This window comes from Equus quagga, chromosome 3, assembly GCF_021613505.1.
Source record: "Equus quagga isolate Etosha38 chromosome 3, UCLA_HA_Equagga_1.0, whole genome shotgun sequence".
Classification (NCBI taxonomy): Eukaryota; Metazoa; Chordata; class Mammalia; order Perissodactyla; family Equidae; genus Equus; species Equus quagga.
The window spans coordinates 86,451,411-86,473,247 of NC_060269.1; the positions used below are offsets into that span (position 1 = coordinate 86,451,411).

A 21,837-nucleotide genomic window follows, 5' to 3' on the forward strand; every position below is an offset into this window, starting at 1 on the left:
TATTTTGTTCTCCTCACCCTCTTTGTTGCTTTTCCTAGCATGGAATTGAAGAAACAGCCGCTGAATGCAGGAGACTGGGCGCAAGGGCGCATGCCTTCGTGGTGGACTGCAGCAACCGAGAAGATATTTACAGCACTGCGAAGAAGGTGGGATCTTACATTTGGTTAGAATCATATTATGTCAGAGCTGGGAGGGATTCTGGACATGACCAGTCATGATGCAGACAAAGCAACAGAAGTTTTGTGATCGCCAGCTAGGGGCAGACCCAGAACGAGAACCTAGAACTGAGGCCCAGACTTCAGTGTGTTCTTGAATCTTTTAGGGAGCTGGTTAAAAAATAAGCACCCAGTTGGGGCTGGCCCTGTGGCCAAGTGATCAAAGTTCCACGCACTCCTCTTCAGCGGCCAGGGTTCGTGAGTTCTAATCCTGGGTGTGGACATACTCCACTCATCAGCCATGCTGTGGAGGCCTCCCACATACAAAATAGAGGAAGATTGGCATGGATGTTAGCTCAAGGTGAATCTTCCTCACCAAAAATAAATAAATAAATAAGCACTGTAGAGGTTTTTCTTCAGTAGGTTGAGGGCTGGTCCCAGGAATCTGCATGTTTGTACCCTATGCACCCACACCTCACCCATCTGTTTCTTTTCTTTTTTTTTTAATTCTCCCAACTAAAAAGTGATTTAATTCCTTTGAAGAATCCTGCAAGGTAGCTTGACTAGACAGCAGGCGGGACAGTCCAGTGCCTCCGGTGGGGTGGCCAGGGTCTTCCACTTGCCTGTCTTTTGGTCCAGCAAGTAGGCCTTTGGATTGAAGGTGGAGTCCTTTTTCTGACATCGCTGGCTGTGGTGACACCCCCACACCCTGCCCTCTCCAAGGGAGCATGTAGCATGGGACTCATCCAAAGGGCAGTTGTTGGGCAAGAGAGGCAGAGGGATGGTTGTCTTGTTGGCCTTTATCTTCTGCAGGTTGATTTCTGCCAATGGCTGTGCACGCAGAGGATGTTGTCTTTCTAAAAAGAGAGCAGGGGCCAGTGGTTGAATTTAATGGGGAAGGTGATACTCTGGAGCACTTCACCAAGCACTGCCAGGTGACAATGTACAGGTTCTGGTCCTCTTGGTAATCACAGCTGTGGCATCCATAGGGCTGCTCATCTTCCCAGGAAGGCACCAGGCCTTCTTGCACTCATCATACCCGTAGATATTGGAGACATACTGCCTTGGGGCAATGCTCCCACCCACTGAGTACACTGTCCCCCGGTAAGTCACCATAGTGTGGAAGACAAGCCCAATTGGCAGGTCAGGCAACTTGCTCCAGGAGTTGTCACCCATGTCATACCACCAAGCTGTCATCAGCCCTGAAATCTGGTGAGTGGTGCCACCAGAGATGTAGATGTAGTGACCAGCAGAGGCAGCACTAAGTGCTGCTGCCTCATGGGGCATCTCTGAGAGCTTCAGCCACAGGTTCTTGGGGATGGTATAGGCCAGCATTCCATCGTTGAACTTGCCTTGAGCCTTTTGGCCACCTAGGATGACCACTGAATCAAGCAGGGCCCCTTTCTGCTGGTAGCTCAGCAGGCTGGATGGCCTCTCCTGCTTTCACTCCACAAAGACGCAATCAGGGTTGTGTGGGCTGCGTTGTGCTCCATGCCCCTCAGCTTGTTGCTGGCAAACATCAGCGTCTTGTTGGAGATGGCACTGAAATTGATATAATAGAAGAACTTCATGAAATACTTCTCCTGCTTATCCTTACAGAAGTATACCCAATTTATGAGTGCGCTGAGAGCCTGGTCCTTGTTGAGCACATGAAGGTTTTCATCTTTGAAGCAGGTGGCCGAAGATGACAGGTGGACAGCACATGAAGTCATCAGGCTGCATGAAGCCCTTAGGATTGGCCCAGTGGTGGAGGTTGTCACAAATGCCAGAGCAGGCCAAGTCCAATAACTCTTTGAGCGCAAACGTCTCAGCCAAGATGAGGTAGCGCCAGCAGTTGACAGGGTTAATGGACTTAATGAGGAAGTCATTGCAGTGGATTCTAAGGTGTGTTGTGTTGAAATACTGGGCCTCACGAAGGAGCTCCTCTGCATTCTGCTCTAAGATCACCACCTTGCCACCACAGAAGTAGTCCAGGAGCTGGTCCACCGTGGCCAGACTCAGGTAGTTGGGGTCAACGGTGATAAAGAGCTCACCGGTGGTCTTCACATCACCACTAGAGATGAGTCCCTTCGCTACTGGAGAGACAGCAGCCAGCACATTGTGATGTGCAAAGAGGATATGGTGGTCCACAGTCAGGGCCGTGTCCCAGTACTCTCTGCATCACCTCTGTTCGTTCAGTTTCTGCAGCATGAAGCTGTCGTAGCTTTTCTCGGTGAAGTCCCGTTTCATGGTACTTCTTGCTAGCTGAGACAGATCAGCAGCAGCTAGTGGAGAAAATACTTTCTTAGGCCACTGGAATTCAGACTGATGGTTGTTTGCAGAGCAGTTGATTGGGGAGGAGTAGAGGGTGGGAGAGAGGATGATGTCATAGAGTGGACGAGGTCATCACAATGCAGACCCTCCTGAGGCCTTTCTCAGACGCTCAGGACCTTTCTCCCCTCTGACGTCTCCAACCTGCCAAGGCCAGATAGCCTACGGGGACCTAGTGCCCAGGGCCCAGGGCTCAGGAGGCAGCTCAGAGATGGGTTGCAGCTGCCACCTGGGACCTTCAAATGTCAGTTCAAGGCTGCTTCTGGAATGTCAGAGCCAGTTGGGCAGGGAGTGGTTAAGGAGGGATAAGGGCAGGCTGCTCCTGGTGCTTGGCCACAGGGTCCCCCAACCCTGCGTGGGCTGGGGCAGGGGCGGCAGCGGGGAGCCCAGGCAGCGTCGGGGCGGAGCTCGGCAGGGCCGGCCTGGGAGATGACCACTGGGGCTGGGGGTGCGCGGGGCAGCACTTCCACTCCTGGCAGGGCCGCTGGCAACTGCTCCAGCTGAGACTGGACTCTGGCCTGGCAGGCACTGGATAGGCTTCGCCCCGCGGCAGCCCATCTGATTCTGATGCAAGTGAATCCTTGGATGACACTGCAGAATCACTGGCAGAGTTTTCTGAAGCCCAGTGAAAGAACTGAATTAGGAAGTTAGGAAAACCTGTTTATCAGGCTCTATTTATTTATGTTTTTTTTTAAGGAGGATTAGCCCTGAGCTAACATCTGCCGCCAATCCTCCTCTTTTTGCTGAGGAAGACTGGCCCTGAGCTAACATCTGTGCCAATCTTCCTCTACATTATACGTGGGATGCCTACCACAGCATGGCTTGATGAGCAGTGCCATGTCTGCACCCAGGATCCAAACGAACGCCGGGCCGCTGAAGTGGAACATGTGCACTTAACCACTGCGCCAGCAGGCCAGCCCCTATCAGGCTTTAATGGTAGATAGATCTATTTCTATGAAGCATGATTTGCCTCTTCTATATACAGATGAGATGTGCTATATATAATGGGGTTTCACTCTGAAGGCATTCATGCATGTACTTGTTACCTAAATACTGTAATAGCAGGAAGGTTCTTAGACTTAGCTGGGCAAATTCTTTAAAATACACAGTCCTGGCCCTCTCTCCTGGACATTCTGATTCAGTCTGGTGTAAGGATTCCGGTTCAACCAGACTTGCTTAGGAAATTTTAGATTTGGGGACATTTTTAGCTTCTATTTTTAGATTGTAATCTTCTGTTTCAAACTGATGCCTCTTTATTATTGATGAGACTTGAGCTAAGTCAAAAGAAAGGGTAGAATTTACCAAGGCCACTGGTGGGAAATGGCTTTCCTGAAGGCAGTTACAGTAAGAGCAAGGCCTATAGGTGAGAAACATCTGCATTTAGCAGTAAGTATTTTACTTAACTTTACTTAAAGAGACAATGAGTCTCCTTCGTAGAGATGAGCGCTCTCTGGTTAATACGAGCTATATCACCTTGGGCAAGTTACATAACCTCTCTGTGCCTAACTTTCAATTATAAAATGGGAGTTAACGCAGTATTACCTCATAGGGTTGTTATGAGGGTTGAGTTAGTCATGTTCAGTTCTTAGAACAGCATCAGGCACTCAGAAGTCACTTTCTAAGAATTAGTTATTAGTACTATAATAGAAACACCAATATTGTCTGTATAATTTTGTTATTAACCATTGTTAATGGAATTTACTAGCCCAGCATCCTTAGTTACCTAGAAGGAAAACTTTCATCTCCAGACTCATCCGGGAAGAGGCTTTTCTGGCAAAGATAATTTTATTATTTGGACTTACCCCACGTATTTCAACCACAGTGTTTTTACTGACGTTGTTCTAAGGTAAACTATATGCTTAAACAGAGTACATGCAATAACACATGATTATCAGACATTTTGAAGTAGCTATTTTGATATGGCTATTTTGGTATCAGGACAATTTTATGCACCTAAGCAATTAAACTCTCGGATTGCTTTCGTTATTAAGAAATGTGCAAAGCAGACATTTACACCCTGGAGAGACAATAGGTGATGACGGGGAGCTCAAGGTTGAAGGAAGGGTCAATATAAAACAGTAATTTATATTTTGAGTCACATTAATTTGGCAACATTACGGCAACTTTATCAATTCAGCCATATAAGATGCCCTGTTTTTCTCAATAACTTAGGGGCATTATTCTGAACAACAGTTTTCATGTTGTACTAGACATGTGGATATAGTTACAAATAGAGTTCATCAAGGGCCAGATAACTTAGCTTGACGTTAATAATCTAAATAGAACCTGATGAAATTCAGTTCTGGCTGATGAGCCTCCAGCGGTGGCACACTGGCGTCCTGCTGAGCTGTTGCTGGACCCTGCCCTGGCGTGCTTTCTCGTTGAGGTTTGAGGTCTGTCTTGGGCTCTGACCAGAGAATCTGGGAGAGTCCCAGCTCCAGGTGATCTTTCATATTGAAGCCTTGTGACCTTAGGCAAGAGACAGCCATTCTATGTTTCATGTTTCTCATCTTTAAAATGAGCATATTAAGAGTTGCTACCTCATAGAATTGCTGGGCGAATTAAGTGAGATCAATAACGAAGTTGTGTAAACTGCATAGAACAATGAAGGGCTTTAATAGGCTATTTGCCACCTCCCCCTCAGTCCCCCAACGCAGGCAGCAGGCAACGCTATCTACATAATGGTAACTCTATTAGTAGAAGCTAGCTTTTATTTGGAACACAATGTATAACAAAATGCACTGTAACTCTAAAGTCCATCCACTGAGAAGCCTAGTTACTCGAAGAACCATAAAAATATCAAGTGAGATGGTTCTTGCGTTACTAGGCCCTAAGTCTGCTGTCACTTGGTGGAGACAGGTTGGTGAGCAATAGATGAAGTGATCACACAAATAAAGAAATAGAAGGTATGGCCAGTTGAATTGTATAATCAGTTTCACATAGTTCCCCATAATAGTCCCTGCATTTGCCCATTAATTTTTTTTTCTTGCTTACCTTTTAAAGTAGTATTTAAAAAATACTGATGCTTTTTTGTCACCAGTTATATTTTTGTTAACCAAATGCCTCTTGAGATGTAATCAATAGAGCAAAGTCCAGAGATTAAATTGCGAAAGAAAATTTCTGCCAGTAGACTTACAAGCAGACCTATTTTGAAATTAAGCACCTAAAATTAAAAGGTTTTTTTGTGTGTGTTGGCATATAGATTATGTAACTACTTTTTCCCCATATCTAATAGAAAAACACATACTTTTGTAATAGTCATTGCATGCAAACCTACTCTCATACCTCTTAATAATACAGATTTTTCTTATTTTGTTTTTAAAGGTGAAGGCGGAAGTAGGAGATGTTAGTATTTTAGTAAATAATGCTGGTGTCGTCTACACATCAGATCTGTTTGCTACACAAGACCCTCAGATTGAAAAGACTTTTGAAGTTAATACACTTGCACATTTCTGGGTAAGTAGGATTTCTTTTACAAAAACATTCCCTTTTCTAAAGCCCAAAGATTAAAGTAGAGCTTTCAGCAGACATAAGGACATATCAAATCAATACTAAGTTTTGGATTGATCAATACTAAATCCATACAAAGTTTTCTCCAGGTACCAGGAATAACATTCTACACAGAGATCATTTTTTTGTACTACAACCAAATCTCACCAATCATTCTTCCTCCTCTCTCAAAAAATGTTAATAATAATAATTAATAATAATAATAAACTTCAGGTGTTATGTATGTTTTAATTCTCAGCTAGATCCTCAAATCTCTGTGTGAGCCTACTTAGAGATGAAAGAAGGGATTAGGGATCATCTGAGTCATCTTCTGTGATGCTATCCGAGGTGACCCCAGTTGACTTTTAGATTATCATGAGACTCAAGCCTTGTGTTATTTTCTGGCCCCCAAATTGCAAACTTTATTACGAGCCTCACCATTCAAAGTCTCAAATAATATATAAGGCAAGATAATGAGAGTTTTTGAATAGTCTTAAGTATTGCCCAAATCGCCAGTTCCTAAGAGTCCCTCATAGTTTTCTTGGATGTGAATTCGGAATGAGTAATCTCAAAAGAATATTGAGGTTGGTGAAAATGCAGTATTGTTTTATGTTACTATTCCCAAGTTATTGACATCCATCTTTGTATATTTTTTGGCTTACAAGTTTGCCTGTCTTTCCACCTCTGTTAAAATGTAGGGCATTGTCTTATTTGTTTCTGAATCCCCAGCAAATAGTAGGTGTTCAATAAATATTTATTGCGTGAATTATTCCGTGACTACTGGAAGATTGCCGTTCACTTCAGTATTTTGGTGACATAAAGAAACTGTTTTCTAACAATTTCACATTAAATGTAAATCTTTTTCATAACTTCAGATTATTATACCTACTCAATATATGAGATGATAAAAGACATCAGTGACAAAAAGTGGAGGATCTGGGGACATGAGAAGTTAACAATTTAAATGGCATGATTTTCAGAGCTTACAGTATCCATTGTTTTGCTTAGTTTTTTTAATCTGGGCATCCTATCCACTTGCCTTATGTTACTGCATTTGGCAAATAATTTCGGTTTTTTCGTTTATGCCAAGAGCAATGTTAACAAAATATACCTTTGGTTAGAAATATTTCCAATAGGTTTGCAAATCAGAAATAACAACAGTCTTTTCTTTTTTAATAAAAACTATTTCTAGACTGCAAAGGCATTTCTTCCAGCGATGATGAATAACAATCATGGCCATATTGTCACTGTGGCTTCAGCAGCCGGGCATATTGTGGTCCCCTTCTTACTGGCTTATTGGTATGTAAACATGTGTTTCCTTCGTTGGTTCCTACGTTTAACTTATGTGTGATTTCTTACCCTGATGAGAACTCCCGTTAAATGATGATAGACTTGAAGTTGCTGAGATAGGCAGAAAGAGTTGCACCAAGTCTCTTGTACGGCAGAATTAGTCATCATTGATGCCCTCCGAGGATGACCTTTCTAGAGGTGGCTGCAGGGAAATGATCCAGTTAGAAGCCAACTGCTTAAAGCATTTCGCATCCCTTGTAGCAGCAAGGAATTACGAGACAAGAGCAATATTTTTGTACCATATTAATAATTTTTAATAAAATAATTTTGTGGAAACAAAATAATGTTGAGATAGTATATTCTGGAATTCTAAACATTAAAATCATCCAAACAATGGAATTGTTGTAAAAGAAATTTTAGTAGTTATCCATTTAAAAATCCACATCAGCGTCCAGCCTAGTGGCACAGCTGTTAAGTTCGAATGCTCTGCTTCGGTGGCCCAGGGTTTGCTGGTTCAGATGCCAGGTGCAGACTGATGCACCGCTTGTCAAGCCATGCCATGGCAGGCGTCCTACATATAAAGTAGAGGAAGATGAGCACGGATGTTAGCTCAAGGCCAGTCTTCTTCAGCAAAAAGAGGAGGATTGGCAGCAGATGTTAGCTCAGGGCTAATCTTCCTCAAGCAAAAAACAAGGAAGATTGGTAACAGATGTTAGCTCAGGGCTAATCTTCCTGGGGGAGTGGGGGGATGGGACCCACGGCACTGTAATGCCTGAAGAACTTACTGTGGTAAGCAGGGCACAGTAATGGTGTGCTCCACTGTATGCTATAAAGAATGGATCAGTGAGGCCACTGCAGCCAAGGCAATCCTACTGGTTGCACACGCCCTCACAGTTCTTGGTCATTTCTGTATTTTAGCAAATAATAGCTCTTAAAATGTTGAATTATGATTGTGCAAATAAATATGCATATGAATAATGCTCAAATTTGTTTTCTACTATTGTGCTTTTTTGGAACTAAGCATATAAATTCTAGAAACAACATATAGTTGTATATATAGCTATAGATTTGTGTATAAATATATAGACATAGGCATGGATGGGTAGCTTGTTTCCATATGAGATATGAGCATATGAGCCTGGCAGCAGCACCTGCAGCTATCTTTCATCAAGGAAGTGGAATACATGCCAAATTGTATTAGTCCATGATGGCTGGGGGGCGCATGCCAAGCTTCACCTGGCTCTGAGAGAGACAGTGTGCAATCTGGACACCACAGGTCTGCTCTGTCCTGCTTTAGCAGTTATTTCATCTTTGTTTTAGAAACTCAATCCAAGTCTTTATATATTTTTTAAACTATTAGAAAATAAATATATGTTCAGTAAGAAAGAGAAAGAGAGAAAGAAGACATGGATGAACAAAAAAAGAAAATAAAAATCACGCGTCTTGCCGTTACCTAAGAACAGCCATCTGTAGGTGTGGTCGAGTTAAAATGGCGTGGTGTATATTCTTGCTAACTTGTGTGTTCTTTTCGTTCATCTCTATCTCTTTCCTTTCTTACTGAACACTATTATTTGTTTTCTAATAGTTTTCAAAATAAATATAGAGCCAGCCCTGGTGGCCTAGTCGTTAAGATTCAGTGCTCCCGCCGCCACAGCCCAGGGTCGTTTCCCAGTCATGGAACCTCACCACCCACCTGTCAGTTGTCACACTGTGGCGGCACGTAGAGACCTTAACTAACAACCAGGACACGCAACTATGCGCTGAAGCCTTAAAAAAAATAAATGCATTAAATATAGACTTGGATGGAGTTTCTGAAAAAAGAGGAAATACCTGCTGACATGGTCACAGAGCAGACCTATGGTGTCCAGGCTGCATATTGTCTCTCAGAGGCAGTTTAAGTTTGGCAGTGAGCCCTTAGTGGTCAAGGGCTAATACAGTTTGCCATTATTCCACTTCCTTGATGAAAGGTAGTTGCAGGTGTGCTCCCTGGTTGTTACATGACACTCCACTCCCTGCCAGATTCTGTCTCAGTCTCCAGGCATGGAGTTAAGCAAAGAGGACACTTCCTCCTTCTCTTGCCATAGTAAATACTGTAGCTCTTTGGATTCGGATTTGATTCCAGTCCACTGAGTGGTTAGCAGTGAAAACCAAGAGAGAGCATGCTTTGTGTGAGAAACAAATTTATTCTAGTGTCTACTGATGGTGCTTTCAGCAGAAGGGTTCTCATCGAGCATTATCAAAGCAGGAATGACACACACAGGTATGCAGGTTGGGCACCACACAATTCTAGAGTGCAGTGTTCACGTCCGGGACCTTTGAGATTAAAGAGATTTTCCAGCAGATGGCAGTAAAGTAGCTTAAGAAGAGGAGTGGCTTTCTCTGATTCACACAAAGGCGCCATTTGGGCTAATAGGCAGGGTTGTAACCACACGAGTGGTTTGTACACATCCAGCTTTGGGACAGATCTGTGGTTTGCTTGCCCTTGCACACCTCCTCTTTGGATCCTCAGCTCTCACTGGGCTGAGCTGCTGCAGTCTGTGACCCTGATTGACCACAATTAGCTTCAGTTCAGTTCACTGGTTTTTGCTCAGCATCTCATCAATGGTAGGACTTTCACAGAGACACACTGAAGGCTTCTCCCAGCAGAAAGCAATTTTATCAGCTGTTGTTATTAACAATTGGGCCACTAAACTGAGACACTGCTTCTTAAAACATAAACTTTTTAATTGAAGTATAGCATACATTTATAAAAATGCAGAAATTATAAGCATACAGCTCAAAGGGTTACCACAAAGTGGGCACATCTATTTAACCATCATGCAGTCAAAAAACAGAACATTAACAAGACCCCAGAAGCTCATTTTGGAATTCTTCCCAACCACCTTTCCCTCTTTCCTTCCCAAAGATAACACCTATACTGACGTGTAACACCAGAGATTAATTTTGCCTCTTTTTGATCTTTATATACATGAAATCACACTGTGTTTGTGAGAGTTTTCCGTGTTTTTGTTGGTAGCTGTAGTTCAATCATTTTCATGCCTGTATAGTATTACATCGAGTGACTAGACATTAATTTCTTTTTCCATCCTACTATTTATCAACATTTGGGTTATTTCCAAGGTAGGATTATTATAAATAATGATGTTATGAATCTTTATTCAATCACTTACTAACTTTGTATGACCTGTGGCAAATTACTCAACTTCTCTAAGCTTCATTTTCTTCATCCATAAAATAGGCTAATAATAGCAACAAACTAACTCATCAGGGTGCTGTAAAGTTTAAATGATATGATGTTAGGCGCTTAGCATGGAACCTGGAATCCTGCAAATGTTCAGTAGCAGGAGGGTGCCTGTTGGTATTACATTCCAATTCCACTTCCCTATATTACACAAAATGGGAAGTTCCCACCTCTCATTTTAGCTTCCAGAATTCTCTGCCCCAGTGGAACTAATCTTGTATGCTCTGGCTCCTGAGTGTTAAAAGTTACCAGTATGGGAGGACATGGCAAAATTGAGTCATGATCATTAACTTGTAATGAAATGTTATTTAAGAGAATAATTTGAAATAAGAAATATTAACTCAACTTATTAATAAGAAATTTGATGTAATGTTACAAAGTGCAGAAAAAAATCCACTCACTTTTAGCTTTCATATATATGTCTAAAAACAAATCCACTCTAAAGTTCAAAACTGTAAAATTTCTTTAACACACTCAAGATCGTTAACTCTGAGTTTTAATATATTGCTGCATTTTTGGTTCACATAAGAAAAATCAGAAAATACAGTTTAGTTAAAGAAAAAGAGAAAATTTACTGATACTCTCACCAAGCAGAAATAACTAAGGTGAGCATATTGTAATTTTTTAGGACATTTTAAATGCAGATATATAGTCATGCATTGAAAAAAATCTACGTACATAATCTTGCCCTTTTTTAATTTACAATGATGTTTGGCATGTTAATAAATATATATGTGCAATATCGCTTTCAATTCCTGCATGGTATGCCCCTGTACATATGTGCCACTATTTATTCAATTTATCCATTATTGTTGGGTAATTTATTTGTCAGGACGCTCCCAGTTGCAAGGAATGCAAAACTTAGACTGCCCCAGACCAAGAGAGGAAGTTTGGGGCTCTAATTCAAGTCTCAGGCAGACCGTCCTCCTCTGTTGGTAGATGGCCACCAGCAGTTCTGGAATAGCCTTTGAACTCCACGTCCAGCAGGTGGAGGAAAAGGCATGGCTTCCCAGTAATGCCTTTAAACGTTCCAGTTCTAGAGTTCACTCTAACTAGACCAACTTGGATCCAGCCACTGTCTGGAGAGGAGAGGGGGGCGTTACCTGACAAAGTCAGTGATGCTTCTGGAACAAGGGAATGTGAACACCAATGGGCAAAAACAATAGCCGCCCACTGCAGAGATTTAGAATTGTTTCTAGCTGTTTGCCCTCAGGAACTATAGACCCCAGGGACTGTCTTTGAATATAAATCTTTATAAACATGGTCAACTTTTTTCTTGGTATAAATGCTTAAAGGAGAAATTACTAGATCTAAGAGCATGACATATTTTTAATGAATTTGATACCTTTTGCCAAATTGCCTTCCAGAAAAGGCTGCCAATTAACCTGTGCTTTGGAAAATAGAAAGCTATGGAAAGTTCTCTCTCACTTTTTTTTTCAAGCTTAGACATGTATTGAAGGCTTAGAAAGAAAAGATTGCTAGTTCAATTATATGAAATGAAAATATTCTGTACGTTGAAAAACAACTCAAACAAAAGTTTCCTCATATCCTTACCATTACTGCTAGGCAAAAATGCTATCTTGTTTTACTTTACATTTATGTTCATTACTTTTTTTTTTTTTTTTAAAGATTTTTATTTTTTCCTTTTTCTCCCCAAAGCCCCCCGGTACATAGTTGTGTATTCTTCGTTGTGGGTCCTTCTAGTTGTGGCATGTGGGACGCTGCCTCAGCGTGGTCTGATGAGCAGTGCCATGTCCGCGCCCAGGATTCGAACCAACGAAACACTGGGCAGCCTGCAGCGGAGCGCGCGAACTTAACCACTCGGCCACGGGGCCAGCCCCTTATGTTCATTACTTTTGATAGAAAACATTTTATATGCATATATCTATTGGTGTTTTTATTTTATAAATTTTCTGTTAATGTTCCTTAGCCATTTATCCATTAGAGTATCGTCTTATTCATTTATAAAAGTTGTCATATACTAACGGTTATCCTTGTCTTATATGTTGCAAATGCTTTGTCTCTTAGCTTGGTCGGGAGCTAATTAATAAAGTTTCGACTATATCATTGAGAGGCCTGGTTTGTCGCCCAGCTTTAAAGCCTGATGCTACCACTTTGTTCTGTGTCTTTGGGCCAGTTTTATAACCCTCTGTGGCCTCCATTTCATTTTTGGTAAATCGGGATCATAACGGTATTTATTCCATAGAATTGTTGTAAGGATTAAATTAAATAATGCATCTGAATAACTGAGGACAGTCTCTGGCATATAGTAATCAATTTTAGATAGGATTATTTTTGTTTGTGTTGTTTTTCAATGTACAGAAGTTTTGTGGTTTTTTTTGAGGAAGACTAGCCCTGAGCTAACATCTGCTGCCAATCCTCCTCTTTTTGCTGAGGAAGACTGGCCCTGAGCTAACATCCATGCCCATCTTCCTCTACTTTATATGTGGGACGCCTGCCACAGCATGGTTTAGCAAGCGGTGCCTTGTCCGCACCCAGGAGCTGAACTGGCAAACCCCGGGCTGCCAAAGTGGAACCTGCGCACCTAACCGCTGTGCCACCGGCCGGCCCCAGAAGATTTACATTTTATACAATTGAATCTAGCAATGTTTCTTTTAAGACTTCAATATATGTCTAAGCTTTAAAAAAAAATAGGTGAAAGAAAAATTTCCTCAGCCTTTTATTTTCCAAAGCACAGGTTAATTGGCAAGAACTTACAGCTGCTTTGTATAATTGCTAATCCATTCAGACTTATAGAAAAAGAATCTGATAATTAATGCCACTGAATTGTACACTTAAAAATGGTTAAGGGGCTGGCCCCGTGGCCGAGTGGTTAAGTTCGCGTGCTCCACTGCAGGCGGCCCAGTGTTTCGTTGGTTCAAATCCTGGGCGCGGACATGGCACTGCTCATCAAACCATGCTGGGCAGAGTCCCACATGCCACAACTAGAAGGACCCACAACGAAGAATATACAACTGTGTACCGGGGGGCTTTGGGGAGAAAAAGGAAAAAAAAACGGTTAAAATGGCAAATTTTGTTATAAATATTTTTGCACAATTTTTAAAAATTAATAATGTAATATTCCAAAAACCATTGAATTGTACACTTTAAATGGGTGAATTATATGATGTGTGAATTTATATCTCAATAAAGCAGTTCTTTTTTTTTGAGGAAGATTAGCCCTGAGCTAACTACTGCCAAACCTCCTCTTTTTGCTGAGGAAGACTGGCCCTGAGCTAACATCCATGCCCATCTTCCTCTACTTTATATGTGGGACGCCTACCACAGCATGGTGTGCCAAGCAGTGCCATGGCCGCACCTGGGATCCAAACCGGTGAACCCCGGGCCACTGAGAAGCAGAAAGTGCAAACTTAACCACTGCACCATCCAGCCGGCCCCTCAATAAAGCAGTTTTTTTAAAAAGCTAACTGGGGAAGTAATGTCCATGTAGACGTATGATTAATTTCCCTTCTCCTTCTGAATGAAGGAGTTATGACAATAAGAATTGCTTTGCATTTTGATTCATTCATTTGACAAATATTTATTGTGCACGTATTACACAGCAAACACTGGGCTAGGCTCTGGGGCTTCACTGGAGGCCAAAACAGTCATGGAGCTTAAGTGAAAGGTATGGGGGACAGACATTAAAAAATTCACCCACATGAATATTTAATTACAAATCCGGGGCATGCTATTTTGGAAAACTGAAGATTACTATATAATGGAGGAATGATTTAAACTAGGGTTCAGGAAAGGCCTCTTGGAGGAAGTCAAGCTGAGACTTAAAGGAAGACTAGGACTTATTCAGGAGAATTTTCCGATAAATTCCATGAACATATAGTAAATAATGAACAGCCTATAGTGACATTAAATTTTGTGGAAACGGCAACAACGAAAACAAACACCTTAACAATTTTCCTAACAAAACATTTAAACCTACTCAATTCTCACTGATGAATGATGCTGGGATGCAGTAAACGTTCTATGTCTGTGCTTTTTAGGCTTCAGTATGCCTATAGAGTTACCTGAGGATGGGCTAAAATGCAGATTCTGATTCAGTAGTTACCGAAACCAAAGGGAGATGGCCTCCAGACTCTCCACAAGTAGTTGTCACACAAAGTAGGATATATTTGCAGCAAATAGGAGACCATGAGGGATCGTTTCCAAAATCCTGGTGTCGCTGAACAAAGGGAAACAGGGACCTTTTATTTCGGATGGAGGATGAATATTCAAAAGGCAGAGGTGGGCATCCACTTGCGCAGGCTCAGTTGGAAAACTTGCTTCCACATACACTGTAGGTTACAGTAACAAGGCGCAAGCATGTGTGTGTCGTGTTGCTCTGGTGGGTGGGGCTTGGTCTGGTTCAGGGTGGTTGCTGATTGCGTCTCTTAAACAGTTAAATGCTTCCGAACCCACCCTTGAGTTCCTCGGGGCAGTTAGTCGGTGACAGTAGGTCTGGACTGGGCCCTGAGATTCAGGCGCTGCCCACGCCGCTGGGCAGAGGACCACGTTTAACTAAGGAAAACAGACGTCTGAAGTCAATAGATGCAGCAGCTTTCTTGAATTATTTGGTGACCTCTGTTTATTCGCAGTTCGAGCAAGTTTGCTGCTGTTGGATTTCATAGAGGTTTGACTGAAGAACTGGCTGCCTTAAAAAGAACCGGAGTCAAAACAACGTGTCTCTGCCCTAATTTCATAAACACTGGCTTCATCAAAAACCCGAGTACCAGGTAAGCAGAGACAGAAATGAAGACAAAAGGATTGGCGATTGCTATGAATATCAGCTATTGTGTGGGTTTTCCTAAGTATTTTAAGCCTTGAAATACCTGATATTTGATGCCCTTAGCTCATCTCAGTCTCGGCTTCTATAGATTGTGGGAAAACGGGTGGAGAGATAGAGAGGGAGAGAATTGTATATAGATATAAATATGAATGATACAGGTGAACTTGCAAATCCTCCCTTCTTTCTTCCCCTAAGCAGTGGTTCTCAGACTTCCATACACATGGATTTCACCAGGCGTGCTTGGGAACCACGGAGGGCCCCACTCCCAGAGGTGTTGATTTATTGGGTTTGGTTGGGATAGGGTAGTGGTGGAGAAGGGGGCCTGGATCTCTGTATGGTTAACAAGCATCGTAGGTCATTCTGATAGAGATAACCCAGGACCACAGTGTGAAAAACACATTCCTTCAGTGATCTAGTCATTATCCTCCAAAATGAGTATCAGACCAGAGTCTTTCCTTGGTTAACAAAGAAAATTACAAAGGATCAGCTCTGAGGTTAATTTTTCATGTTTCCTGTCTTTGGGAATAGCTTTAACGTCTTTGTAAATATGATGCATACTTTGTTTTAATTCCAACATGTAGAATAATACAAATAAGAAAGTTTCTTTTTAAATTTCCTTAAACCTCTCTGTCCAGTGGAAACTACTCTTAACATTTTGATGAGCGTCCTTCTAGACTTCTCTCTAAGTGCAGATTAAATGTCTGAATTTCGTATAACTCGCATATATGGCACCTATGGTTCTGGAAGCAGTAACTAAGCTGCTTACTTCCCTCAGCGTTAGGATTATAGGCAACAATACTGTATTATAAACTTCAAAGCTGCTCAGAAGCTAGATTTTAATTGTTCCCACTACAAAAAAGAAATAATCATTCGATGTGATAGAGACGTTAGCCAATGCTACGGTGGGAATCATATTGCAATATATAAATGTGTCAAATCAACACATTGTACACCTTAAACCTACACAATGTGATATGGCAAACATATCTCGATAAAAATAAATTAATTCATTTTTTTTAAAAAGAGTTCACTAGGGGCCGGCCCCGTGGCCGAGTGGTTGAGTTCACACACTCTGCTTTGGTGGCCCAGGGTTTCGCCAGTTTGAATCCTGGGCGCGGACATGGCACCGCTCCTCAAGCCGTGCTGAGGTGGTGTCCCACATGCCACAACTAGAAGGACCTATAACTAAAAATACACAACTATGTACCTCGGGGCTTTGGAGCAAAAAAGGAAAAATAAAATCTTAAAAAAAAAAAAAAGAGTTCACTAAAATTGACAGGAGGTGTCGAAGGAAGAGGTGAGTACCATCCCTGAGGATAAAATTTGCCAATTTCTTCCATTATTTTCAGGATTTAGATACTAAAATGATATATTTCATTCAGACTGTCTTTCAACAGTTAAAAATAGACACCACATTTTTTAAAATCATAATCGTATTTTTTACCCTTGGCCCCTGGACAAGAAGCCACAGAAGCTAACCTTCATGTGGGCAAGGGTGCCCTCTCCTGGCAAAGCTCTACTAGTACAATCGGAAAATAATTGGGAAGCTAGCTGGCGGGGGAGGGAGGGAGGGGAGTGTAAATAGAAGTTGGCATGATTCCAGCCTAATGTCGGGAATGTAACCCAGCTAAGGAAGGGTCCCGGGCCTGGGCCTGCCAGGTGAATCCCTTTGAAGATAAGCTGATACTAGAGTGGATGCCAAAGGTAAAGTTGGTTTTAATCTAGACTCTTAGTTCTTCTAATTAGAGGACAGAGAGATCCTACTCTGATTTATATTTTGGACACTAAATAAATTCCATAATTTTCTTAAACCTCATGAGAATACTTTGCTTCACAAGACAAAGTAATTTGCCCATAAGTAGAAGAGCTGAGATTCAGACTAAACTTTTCCCGTTTTACACGGGTACAGCCTTTCTGAAAGGAGGAAGCTGAACCAACCTCTAAATGACTGACTCAAAATAATTTGTATCATATTAATGTTGGAACTTAAATTTACTTTTAAAGCACATCAGACATGTAGCTTATTGATTCTTATATTTACACATCTAACACTTTGCAAAGAAGTGAGTTTACTGTGAAGGTTATAATGCAGCATTAACCTGAGTTATTGGAATTAAGTGTAATTAGGTGTTCTGAGTAATTTTTTTTGACAGCTGAGTTATTTTTGTTAAACAAACTTGGATATCAAGAAATCGTTTTATTAAAAGCATTTATTGGTGCCGGCCCAGTGGCATAGCAGTTAAATTTGCACGCTTGACTTTGGCGGCCCAGGGTTCCCTGGTTCAGATCCTGGGTGCAGACCTATGCACCGCTTATCAAGCCATGCTGTGACAGGTGTCCCACATATAAAGTAGAGAAAAATGGACACAGATGTTAGCTCAGGGCGAATCTTCCTCCAAAAAGAAAAAAAAGCATTTATTGAAGGCCTACTAAATTACCACGTACCCCAGTAGGTCTAATACCTTGCATAAACCACCTCTAATCTCTAATCCAGGAGGGCTAGATTTGGCCCGGGGGATAGTTTACCTACCCCTGTTCTAATCCTTATAACAATTCTGCAAGATAAGTCTTACTATGCCCATTTTACAGACAAAGAAGCTGAAACTTGGAGAAGTAAAGAAAATTGCCCAAGGTCCCACGGCCCCAAAGTGGCAGACTGGAATTCCTACCTGGGTCCTTGACTCCAAATGCCACGCTATTCCTAGCTTTATTTTTTAACACAAATTTTTAATTGAAGTTTCTTTCCTGAGAATCATCATTTTAAAAATGTATATTAAATATTTCATTGGAAATATCTTTATCGCTTTTCTGATAGTATATGATGATTATAAACAAAATTTAAGTAATATAGAGAAAAGTCCCCTCAAAGATGCTACTCTTCCAGAGATAACAACTTTACTGAAAAATTAGATTTCCAATTACAGCTTTCCAATTTAAGAGGCTACACTTCTTAATTTAATGCATTTCTTTTTCTGGTACATGGGAACGTACATACTATTCTGGAAGTTGCCTTTTTGACTTCACAATGTGCTGTTGTCAGCTTTCTGTGTTGATATATAGACAGCTACCTTACTTTATTCTTTTTAATGTTAGCCTAACACTCTTTGGGTAGACATCTTCTCTATTGACGGACATTTAGATATCGAATCTTTCATTATTGTAATAAGTGCATATTCTTGTTTGTGTGTGCGTGTATACATACAGACATATGTATTCATATATATGTACATGTATGTATGTGTGTGTGTGTCTGTATCTTTGCTCACTTTTCTAACCATTCTGTTATGATTGTTTTTTTGAAAGAGAATTGCCAAATCAAACAGTAGGAACTTAATTACTTTTGGTAGATTTATTAGATTGCCCTCCAGAAGGACTGCCCTAATTTTTCCTCCCATCGGCAGGGGATCAAGCACCCATTCCCCTCACCTTTGTCGGCTTTAAATATTAGCACACTTCTAATTTTTGCCAGTATGATAGGATAAAAACAGTACTTCTATGTTACGTTCTTTTTGATCATTAGAAAGGTTGGCATCATCTTTTCCTATTTAATAAGTCCTGTTATCTTCTCTATTCGACTTTGCTTATACAAATCAGACTGCATCATACAAGTGCCTATAAAAATTGGGTTAAGGAAGTTCCCTTATGTTCCCAGTTTGTTGAGTGGTTTTTTTTTTCTCCATGAAAGGGTGTTGGATTGTGTCAAATGCTTTTTCTGCGCCTGTTGAGATGATCATGTGGGGCTTTTCCTTCATCCTATTAATCTGGTATATTACATTGATTGGTTTTTATATGGTCAACCACCTTGCATTCCTGGAATAAGTCTCACTTGGCCATGCTATGTAATCCTTTTAATATGATGCTTAGTTTGGTTTGATAGTGTTTTGTTGAGAATATTTGCATCGACATTCATAAGCGACATTGCTATGTAGTTTTCTAGTGGTATCTTAGTCTGACTTTAGTAATTAATTCTGGCCTCACAGAATGAGTTAAGAAGAGTTTGCTCCTCTTCTGTTTTTTGAAAGACTTTGAGAAGAATTGGTATTAATTCTTTAAGTTTGGATAGAGTTCAAAATGAAGCTATCTGGTCCTGGGCTTTTCTTTGCTGAGAGTTTTTTGATTACTGATTTAATCTCTTATTAAAAGTCTACTCAGATTTTCTGTTTCCTCTTGTCAGTTTTGGTGCTTTGTGTGTTCCTAGGAATTTATACATTTCATCTAGGTTATCTAATTTTTGGCATAAAGTTGTTCATAGTATTCTCTTGTACTGGCGTACCTCATTTTATTGTGCTTCGCAGATAGTGCATTTTTCACAAGACTCCCCTCCAGCAAAAAGATTACGACTTGCTGATGGTTAGCATTTTTTAGCAATAAAGGATTTTTTAATTAAGGTTGTGCATTGTTTTTTTGGACATAATGTTATTGCAAACTTAATAGGCTATGGTATAGTGTGAACATAATTTTTATATGCACTGGGAGACCAAAAAGTTCATGTGACTTGCTTTCTTGTGATATTTGCTTTATTGGGGTAGTCTGGGGCCAAACCTGCAGTATCTCTGAGGTATGTCTATAATCCTTTTGATTTCTGTAAGGTTGGTAATAATGTCCTCACTTTCATTCCTGATTTTAATACTTTATCTTCTCTCTTTTTTTCTTGGTCAGTCTAGCTAAAGGTTTGTCAATTTTGTTGATCTTTTCCAAGAGCCAACTTTTGATTTCATTGATTCTCTCTATTGTTATCTATTCTCTATTTCGTTTATCGCTGCTTTATTATTTCCTTTATTTCTGTTTGGTGTAGGTTTAGTTTGTTGTTTTTCTCCTAGTTTCTTAAGGTGGAAAGTTAGGTTATTTATTTGAGATCTTTTTTTTTCAACGTAGGTGTTTATAGCTATAGATTTCCCTCTGAACACTGCTTTTCCTGAATCCCATAAATTTTAGTATGTTGTGTTTTTTCATTCATCTCAAAGTATTTTCTAATTTCCTCTAATTTCTTCTTTGTCCCATTGGTTAATTTCCACATATTTGTGAATTTTCCAGTTTTCCTTCTGTTATTGATTTCTAACTTCATTCCATTGTGGTTGGAGAACGTACTTAGTATGATTTCAGTCTCTTTAAATTTAATGAGGCTTGTTTTGTGGTCAAACGTATGGTCTGTCCTGGACAATGTTCCTTGTGCCCTCGAGAGGAATACATATTCTGCTGCTGTTGGGTGCAGTGTTCCATGGATGCTCTCAGGTCTGGCTGATTCATACTGTTGTTCAGGTCTTCGATTTCTTTGTTGATCTTCTGTCTAGTTCTTCAATCCGTCGTTGAAAGTGGGATTAACGTCTCCAGCTCTTATTGTTAACCTGTCTATATCTCTCTTCAATTCTGTAAATTTTTGCTTCATGTATTTTGGGGCTCTCTTGTTAGGTATATGAATAATTTTTAATTAATGTTTTTCCTTCAAATAAGTCATCTCTTTCTTTCCAGTTAGTGATATAAACAATGTAGCATAATCTGAATGGATTCGATTATGTGTAATTGGATGTTCTGGTTAATTTTTTTGACAGCCAAGCATTATTTTTGTTGAACATCCTTTTAAAACGTCTACTCTCCTACATGTAATATACATATCAACATTTATTTTCTCTAAAAATTTAGTTTTTGTGTGTGCCTCAGAAAGATATTAGTTTTTATTGTCTAGTACAATGAAAAAGAAGATGTTTAAGGAGGTGACAAGTAACATTTGTACAGTATAACTGGATAAAGTACTTACACATACATTTCCCATTTAACCATCATGTTACCAGTGGGGCACTGAAGCTGGCTGGTACTCCTTCAGTGAAGCCGTTGTTGGTAGCTTGAAATTGGCCTTGGTGGGAGGATTTACACCATAGAAATTGGAAAATGCTACAAAATGGGTAATTCTGTCCCTGGAGAGCCAGTTGTTAAACATTTACCAGCACACCACTGCATTATCCCTGTTTTTCAGATTAAACACGAAAACAAAAACCTGAGCTTGAAAGAGTAGAGATGTCGTCCCCAAAATTACTCGGCTACTTAAGTAAAAAAAGTTAGATAATCAAACCCCGTCCTTCTACCTGAAAATCCTTTCCCCTAAGTATTCCTACGCCCCCACATGCATTCTCCTTCCCCACCCCAAGAGATTGGCCCAAAGTGTTTTTGGATAGTTTCTACAAAATCCTTTATGAACATTTACTGAATAGGATTTGCAACTCTTGTTAACATTAGACTGTCAAGGGAAAAATATTTTCACATACTGACATTTTAATGTTAATATTTTATTCTGCAAGAAATTGAATTTTTTCTGAAGCCTTTTCTTTTGGTCTTTTTAAAATTATGATATTAGGGGCCGGCCCGGTGGCACGGCGGTTAAGTTCACACATTCTGCTTCTCTGCGGCCCGGGGTTCATCAGTTCGGATCCTGGGTGCAGATATGGCACTGCTTGGCAAACGCCATGCTGTGGTAGGCATCCCACATATAAAGTAGAGGAAAATGGGCATGGATGTTAGCTCAGGGCCAGTCTTTCTCAGCAAAAAGAGGAAGATTGGTGGTAGTTAGCTCAGAG

At 40.6% G+C, this 21,837-nt stretch overlaps 1 protein-coding gene and 1 pseudogene across 1 annotated transcript in view; one reads left to right on the forward strand and one right to left on the reverse strand.

The window, feature by feature from the left end:
• Positions 1-21,837, forward strand: part of HSD17B11 (hydroxysteroid 17-beta dehydrogenase 11) — a 39,261-nt gene that overhangs the window by 12,111 nt on the left and 5,313 nt on the right. The window contains exons 2-5 of the mRNA XM_046656648.1: positions 39-146; positions 5,790-5,921; positions 7,147-7,253; positions 15,078-15,215. Coding sequence (XP_046512604.1) covers positions 39-146; positions 5,790-5,921; positions 7,147-7,253; positions 15,078-15,215 — 485 coding nt within the window. The remainder of the gene's footprint in view (positions 1-38; positions 147-5,789; positions 5,922-7,146; positions 7,254-15,077; positions 15,216-21,837) is intronic.
• Positions 153-3,258, reverse strand: LOC124237206 (calicin-like; annotated as a pseudogene).